At 57.9% G+C, this 7,500-nt stretch overlaps 2 protein-coding genes across 8 annotated transcripts in view; one reads left to right on the top strand and one right to left on the bottom strand.

Moving 5' to 3' along the window:
• Nucleotides 1-6,166, bottom strand: part of ctc1 (CTS telomere maintenance complex component 1) — a 20,463-nt gene extending 14,297 nt beyond the window's left edge. For 4 of the 5 annotated variants that reach the window (XR_013937192.1, XM_080521871.1, XM_080521873.1 and 1 more), the window contains exons 1-10: nucleotides 5,600-6,166; nucleotides 4,139-4,389; nucleotides 2,460-2,538; nucleotides 2,283-2,358; nucleotides 1,978-2,200; nucleotides 1,325-1,557; nucleotides 1,080-1,209; nucleotides 434-754; nucleotides 237-359; nucleotides 1-168 (exon numbers count right to left, since the gene is read on the bottom strand). The exon at nucleotides 1-168 is cut by the window's left edge and continues 65 nt beyond it. Coding sequence is in view for 4 of the 5 variants with exons in the window: in XM_080521871.1 (XP_080377997.1) it covers nucleotides 1-168; nucleotides 237-359; nucleotides 434-754; nucleotides 1,080-1,209; nucleotides 1,325-1,557; nucleotides 1,978-2,200; nucleotides 2,283-2,358; nucleotides 2,460-2,538; nucleotides 4,139-4,189 (1,404 nt within the window). In the remaining variant the exon portion in view is untranslated. The remainder of the gene's footprint in view (nucleotides 169-236; nucleotides 360-433; nucleotides 755-1,079; nucleotides 1,210-1,324; nucleotides 1,558-1,977; nucleotides 2,201-2,282; nucleotides 2,359-2,459; nucleotides 2,539-4,138; nucleotides 4,390-5,599) is intronic. The other variant, XM_080521872.1, reaches the window with a different exon arrangement.
• A 50-nt stretch (nucleotides 6,167-6,216) lies between these two features.
• The window catches only part of hmgb2b (high mobility group box 2b), a 5,671-nt gene continuing 4,387 nt past the window's right edge, over nucleotides 6,217-7,500 (top strand). For 2 of the 3 annotated variants that reach the window (XM_080521877.1, XM_080521876.1), the window contains exons 1-2: nucleotides 6,954-7,318; nucleotides 7,398-7,500. The exon at nucleotides 7,398-7,500 is cut by the window's right edge. The gene's annotated coding sequence lies outside the window, so the exon portion shown is untranslated. Of the gene's footprint in view, nucleotides 6,349-6,953; nucleotides 7,319-7,397 lie in introns of those variants that run through there. The other variant, XM_080521875.1, reaches the window with a different exon arrangement.

Raw genomic sequence — 7,500 nt, 5'->3', positions numbered from 1 at the left:
CAGCAGTAACCGTGGCAACACTCCGTCTCCGGGACAGCGGGCGGAGGACGAAGAAGCCCCGCCCACCCCGCTGAAGGCCGTGACGGCGAGGCTGGAGCGCAGGCAGGCGCAAAGCATGCTGGGAGGCAGGTCTGGACAGGGGCGCAGCAGGACGTGGACGTGGTGCAGCTGAGGACAGAGACATCGTTATGTTAACGAGCCGGGCAGCGGCCAATCAGAGCGCGGCGCCGCCTCACCTCCACTCTGTCACCTGCGCGCAGGCTCCGCCTCCTCCTCGGCTGGTAGGCCAGACACAGGCCGACGCCCCCGTCCATCACGTAGAGCCCCGCCCCCTCGCTCACCACCTCCGTCACCGTGCCCTGTCAGAGGAGGAGGGCCAATCAGAGCGCAGCGTTCAGGCGTCCAATCAGAGCGCAGCGTTCAGGCCTCTCACCTGGTAACTGATGACTCTGGACGTTTTCATCCTCACACCTGATTGGACGGAGTTTTCCTCAGGCTCCGCCCCCTCGCAGCCTGTCCTGTCGTCATGTGACATCATCAGGAGGGGCGTGTCCGACTGGGAGTCTGTGTGTGTGTCAGTGTGTGTGTGTGTGTCAGTGTGTGTGTGTGTGTAGTGTGTGTGTAGCTCCGAGCGCTCGGTCACACACAGGATGTTGTTTCCTCTCCAGCCTCGCAGCGCACACACACGCAGTGCCGTCACACACACACGCAGTCCGACGCGCAGACATGGAAACCATGGCAACTGTCTGCTCTCCTGTAAACACACACACACGTTAACACAACACACACACACGCATTAACACACACACACACACACACACATACACACACACGTTAACACAACACACACATGCACTAACACAAACACAAACACACACACACACACACATGCATTAACACACACACACGCACACACACACACACTCACACACATTAACACACACACATGCATTAACACACACACACACACACTAACACAGACACACACACACTCAATCACACACACACACGTTAACACAACACACATGCATTAACACACACACACACACACACACACACACACACACACACACACTCACCTTGACGAGGACAGACAGTGTCCCCCCGTCCTCCGTCAGGCTCCAGCAGAAGAACGTGGTTCCTGAGACGACCAGCAGGGGGCCGACCCAGCCCACCTCGCCACACACAGAGAGCCGCTGACCTTTGACCCTGAGGCCACACACAGACAGCCGCTGACCTTTGACCCTGAGGACACACACAGACAGCCGCTGACCTTTGACCCCCCACTGAGCCGGGCAGCGGGGTCAGAGGTCACATGACCAACCTGCTCTGCAGAAACGCCAAGGCCTCTCGGACCCCCACCGCTCCGCCAAGCCCCGCCCCCCCTCCGGGCCCGGCGGCCAATCCCTGCGCAGCGTGGCCCTTCAGTAGCACCGGAGGACCAATCAGCTCCAGGTGGCCTCTGTCCTCGTCCCGCCCCTCGGCATCATGGGGGATGTAGTTCCAGTGGGGGAGGAAGACGGGACGGTGGAGCCACCGAGGACAGGGAGACAGGCACTGCAGAGACAGACAGGTGAGGGACAGGCAGGTGAGGGACAGGCAGGTGAGACACAGACAGGTGAGGGACAGGCAGGTGAGGGACAGGCAGGCAGGTGAGGGACAGACAGGTGAGGGACAGACAGGTGAGGGACAGGCAGGTGAGGGACAGGCAGGTGAGGGACAGACAGACAGGTGAGACACAGACAGGTGAGACACAGGCAGGTGGGGGACAGACAGGTGAGGGACAGGCAGGTGAGGGACAGGCAGGTGAGGGACAGACAGACAGGTGAGACACAGACAGGTGAGACACAGGCAGGTGGGGGACAGACAGGTGAGGGACAGGCAGGTGAGGGACAGACAGACAGGTGAGACACAGACAGGTGAGACACAGGCATGTGAGGGACAGGCAGGTGAGGGACAGACAGGAAGTGGTCTCACCTCACACTGGACGCTGCCACTGCTGTCCGTCAGTCTCCACTGTCCGTCCCGCCCCTCAGTCAAACAGCCAATCAGGAGCAAGTTGACCCGGCGGAGCGCTGTCTGACCCGGCACTGTAAGCTCCGCCTCCCGGGCCCATGCTCGATGCTGATTGGTGCTCCAGGACAGGTTACTGACACAGGACAGGTGCTGCTGCGAGACGAGCTCGGAGACAGACAGGGGCCTGGAAGACAGGCAGGAGGAGGACAGACAGGTGTGAGACCACGTCAGGTGACCTGTTGGCGTGATGACATCATCGAGTGTACCTATAGCTGACAGGAAGAGAGTGGGCGGAGCCAAACTTCTCCTGGACGCTCTGGACAGCGGACACAGTGAGACACTCTGAAAGGAGACAGTGTGTCAGCTCACACACACACACACACACACACACACACACACACACACACACACACACACACACACACACACACACACACACACACCTGCTTCCTGTGAGGGGGCGGAGCCACAGCTCAGGTGTTCTGTGACGAAGGTGAAGAAGTTCTTCAACCAGACCGTTTCCTGAAGACGAGAATCCAGAGTCAGTCGAGGAATTCAGTCCTGGTGTCCAGGAGGGGGACGTCCTGGAGGGGGACGGTCCTGGAGGGGGACGGTCCTGGAGGACTGTCCCAGAGTGGGACTGTCCCAGAGGAGCGTCCCAGAGGACCGTCCCGTCCCAGAGGAGGACAGTCCCAGAAGAGGACTGTCCCAGAGGAGGACTGTCCCGGAGGAGGACCGTCCCGGAGGAGGACCGTCCCAGAAGAGGACCGTCCCAGAAGAGGACTGTCCCAGAGGAGGACAGTCCCAGAAGAGGACTGTCCCAGAAGAGGACTGTCCCGGAGGAGGACCGTCCCGGAGGAGGACCGTCCCAGAAGAGGACCGTCCCAGAGGAGGACCGTCCCAGAAGAGGACCGTACCGGAGGAGGACCGTCCCAGAGGACTGTCCCAGAGGAGCGTCCCGGAAGCGGACTGTCCCAGAGGAGGACTGTCCCGGAGGAGGACTGTCCCAGAGGACCATCGCAGAGGAGGACTGTCCCGGAGGAGGACCGTCCCAGAGGACCACCGTCCCAGAGGACCGTCCCAGAAGAGGACCGTCCCGGAGGACCGTCCCAGAGGACCACCGTCCCAGAGGACCGTCCCGGAGGAGGACCGTCCCAGAGGACTGTCCCAGAGGAGCGCCTCGGAAGCGGACTGTCCCAGAGGACCATCGCAGAGGAGGACTGTCCCGGAGGAGGACTGTCCCAGAGGAGGACTGTCCCAGAGGACCGTCTCAGAGGACCACCGTCCCAGAGGACTGTCCCAGAGGAGGACCGTCTCAGAGGACCACCGTCCCAGAGGACTGTCCCAGAAGAGGACTGTCCCAGAGGAGGACTGTCCCAGAGGAGGACTGTCCCAGAGGAGGAGCGTCCCAGAGGACTGTCCCAGAGGAGGACCGTCTCAGAGGAGGACTGTCCCAGAGGAGGACCGTCCCAGAGGACTGTCCCAGAAGAGGACTGTCCCAGAGGAGGACTGTCCCAGAGGACTGTCCCAGAAGAGGACTGTCCCAGAGGAGGACTGTCCCAGAGGACCGTCACGTCCCAGAGGATGACTGTCCCAGAGGAGCGTCCCAGAAGAGGACTGTCCCAGAAGAGGACCGTCCCAGAGGAGGACCGTCCCAGAGGAGGACTGTCCCAGAGGACTGTCCCAGAGGACCATCCCAGAGGAGGACCGTCCCAGAGGAGGACCGTCCCAGAGGAGGACTGTCCCAGAGGACTGTCCCAGAGGACCACGTCCCCTCAGTCAGTCAAAAGACATCATTTTATTGTTTTCAGTCTCCGACGTGTTAAAATGATTTGTTACTTTAAAACGTTACAGTTACTAATGACTTGTCCCAGTAAGATTAGTCAGTAACTCAGTTACTATGTTACTAATTACTTACTCTGCAAAGTAACGCGGAAGCTGTGTACTACCTGTAGTACTGTGGTGTGGCACAGCGCCCCCTGGGGGCGCGGAACGTTACTGCGTTACAGTAACTGGAAGAAAAGTACATTCACCTTAACAGACTCCAACAAACACTGAGACCTACGTCATCACCCGCTTTGTGTTTCACACACAAACACTTCCGGTGCCCGGTTCTACTCACGGCCTCACTGCGGGGGGGGGGGAGCTCCAGCAGCCGCTGCCCGGGCTCCATGCGGCCTGAGGACCGGGAGGACCGGGAGGACCGGGGATCCGGGAGGACCGGGAGGACCGGGAGGACCGGGGATCGAGATCCGGCTCCGGGAGAACCGGGGATCGTGATCCGGCTCCGTGAGACGAGCCGCTAAACTCCCGCTGAAAGCCTTCAAACCACTTCCTGTTTCTGCACCGGAAGTTGGATTGTTATTTCGGTGACTGTCAAAATAAAAGTAACAAGTTGGATTGTTATTACGGTGACTGTCAAAATAAAAGTAACAAGTTGGATTGTTATTATGGTGACTGTCAAAATAAAAGTGCCAAGTTGGATTGTTATTATGGTGACTGTCAAAATAAAAGTACCAAGTTGGATTGTTATTTCGGTGACTGTCAAAATAAAATCACAAAGGTGTATTGTTTTTATGGTGACTGTCAAAATAAAAGTACCAAGTTGGATTGTTATTCCAGTGACTGTCAAAATAAAATCACAAAGGTGTATTGTCATTATGGTGACTGTCAAAATAAAAGTACCAAGTTGGATTGTTATTTCGGTGACTGTCAAAATAAAATCACAAAGGTGTATTGTTATTATGGTAACTGTCAAAATAAAAGTACCAATTGGATTGTTATTACAGTGACTGTCAAAATAAAACCACAAAGGTGTATTGTTATTATGGTGCCTGTCAAAATAAAAGTACCAAGTTGGATTGTTATTCCAGTGACTGTCAAAATAAAAGTACCAAGTTGGATTGTTATTACAGTGACTGTCAAAATAAAATCACAAAGGTGTATTGGTATTACGGTGACTGTCAAAATAAAAGTATCAAGTTGGATTGTTATTATGGTGACTGTCAAAATAAAATCACAAAGTTGGATTGTCATTACGGTGACTGTCAAAATAAAAGTATCAAGTTGGATTGTTATTATGGTGACTGTCAAAATAAAATCACAAAGGTGCATTGTTTTTACGGTGACTGTCAAAATAAAAGTATCAAGTTGCATTGTTATTATTGTGACTGTCAAAATAAAATCACAAAGTTGGATTGTCATTATGGTGACTGTCAAAATAAAAGTATCAAGTTGGATTGTTATTATTGTGACTGTCAAAATAAAATCACAAAGTTGGATTGTCATTACGGTGACTGTCAAAATAAAAGTATCAAGTTGGATTGTTATTATGGTGACTGTCAAAATAAAAGTACCAAGTTTGATTGTTATTCCAGTGACTGTCAATTAATAATAATAATGAATAATAATAATTAAGCCCCAGGTCAATAGCCCCCCCCCCCCCCGTTTCCATGGAGACCGTGTCTCAGCAGAATGTGTGGATGGAGACACTGGGGCTTAATGGCCGTTGCCGTGGAGACCAGGTGGGGTCGTTGTGAAGAGGTTGTGGTGTGAACGACCCCTGAACGTTACGTTGATTCACCTGATCGGGTGAAAAACAGCTTTTCTTCCCTTCGTGAGGCTGAAAGCAGCAACTGGAGCTCCGCTGCTTTCAGCCTCACTCTGTACTGAACTGCCATTTTTGACAAAGGAAAGAGGGACATTTGATCGTTCTGGTGGCGATGCCTCTGAGGCTGGGGGCAGCGGGGGCCGAGGGGGTGGGGGGGTGGGTTGGGGGGGGGTCCATGCGGGGTAATTGATCGGATAATGACTCCAGTGAAGATCCACAGCCTCAAAACCTGAACCGTTTCCATTATTCAGCCTCCGTCTTCTTCATCCCTCACCACGGCTCTCTCAAGCTCCGCCTCCACCACGCCCTCTCATTGGCTCACAGCGCTGCCACGCAAAAATCCCCCGCCCAATCACGCGCAGGCAGCCGGGCAGGCCCCGCCCATTTGTGAGTGTAGAATTCCCGCCCCAGGGGCGTCGCTGTGTGGGCGGGGCGATGCGGGAACGGGGCTTTGAGGTACGGTCTCGCTGGCCAATCAACGGGGAGCACGGCGCGCGGCCCCGCCCAGGACGGCCTTCCGCGTTCCCGCCCCCTCAATGAGAACAACCGGCGGGGGCGGGGCAGGGGGGCGGGGCTGCGCTCGAGCTCGACCCAGTTTGAAAGTGAACCAACGGCTCCAGTCTCCGCTTCAGCCCCCAAACAACAACAACAAGACCCCGACAACCGAGCCCCGAGACCCGGTCACAGTCTGCTGCTGCGCCCGCCGCCGGCCCTCCGAACGAGTGAGTAGGTCGCTGCGCGCCCCGCGCGGCGGGTTACCGGGGGTCGAGGTAGCGGGGTGGGGGGGGGGGGGGCACCCCGGGGGAGCGAGCGGGCTCCGGTCCGCCGGCCGAGCTCCTCCGCGGGGCTCGCTGGCGAAAAAAAAAAAAAAAAAAAAATCCGGGAATGACGCTGGAAAACGGGGATAAAATGGCCGCTGCGGCGGCGGGCGCGAGGCGGAGAGGAGGCCCCGCGGGCCCCCGGAGCCCCTCCGCGCCTCGGCCGGCGGGGACTGGCCCGGCCGTGTCGCTGTAAACACGAAACGCCCATTTTGGAGCGCGAATGCCGGGAAATAGCCGCGTCCCACTCCGCGCAGCGTCGCGCTCCAGAGCGTAGCCGCAGCCCGCCGTGGAAAGTGCGCAGCTGCAGAACGGACCCCGCCGTCCCGCCGCAGCGCAGCGCGGGCCCCGCCGCGGCTCGAGGCACCGCCGCGGCGGCGCAGTGAAACCCGCTACAAGGTGCGGAGCGGCGGGAGGCTCTCCGCCGGGCTCCGAGCCGCCGCTGGGGGGGGGGAGGGAGGAGGGGGGGGGTGAAGGAAAGGGAAGGGGGGGCTCCGCTCCGCAGAGGGCGGGAAGCAAATGGTGGCCCATTGTTCTGCGGGAGCTAGCCTGCTAGCGGCGGGGCTCACCGCAGCGGCGGGGCCCGGAGCACCGCCTCCTCCTCCTTCTCCTCCTCCTCCTCCTCGTCCTCCGCCCCGGGGCCCCGGAGCCCCCCGGCCCGGCCGCACGGAGGCTGCAGCCCCGGGCTCCGCGGGCCTCCCCCGGCAGAGAAGATGGATCCCAGCCTGCTCTTTGTTACCCAGCCCGGGAGGGAGCTCGGGTCCTCGGCCGCGGGCCCCCGGAGCCTCGGCCCCCCCCCCCGGAGCCCCGCAGAGGACCCCCCCGCCCGCCTCCTCCTCCTGGACCGCGGACATGAACACGTTCGGGTTTGAGGGTGATTGAACCAGCAACCCCTGATCTCTGCTTTTGCACTTTTTTCCACGTTTGTCTAAGATCCTTTGTTTCATCTCCAGAAATAAAAACTCTCCATCCCGCCGCTTCTTCCTCCACAATAAAAGTCCATGTGTCAAATTAAAAGCGTCAGCTGGGCGGACCGCACTGTGATAAAGTGTTGAG

Source organism: Blennius ocellaris, assembly GCF_963422515.1.
Source record: "Blennius ocellaris genome assembly, contig: SCAFFOLD_145, whole genome shotgun sequence".
Taxonomy (NCBI): Eukaryota; Metazoa; Chordata; class Actinopteri; order Blenniiformes; family Blenniidae; genus Blennius; species Blennius ocellaris.
This window is presented reverse-complemented; position numbering and strand designations above follow the sequence as displayed.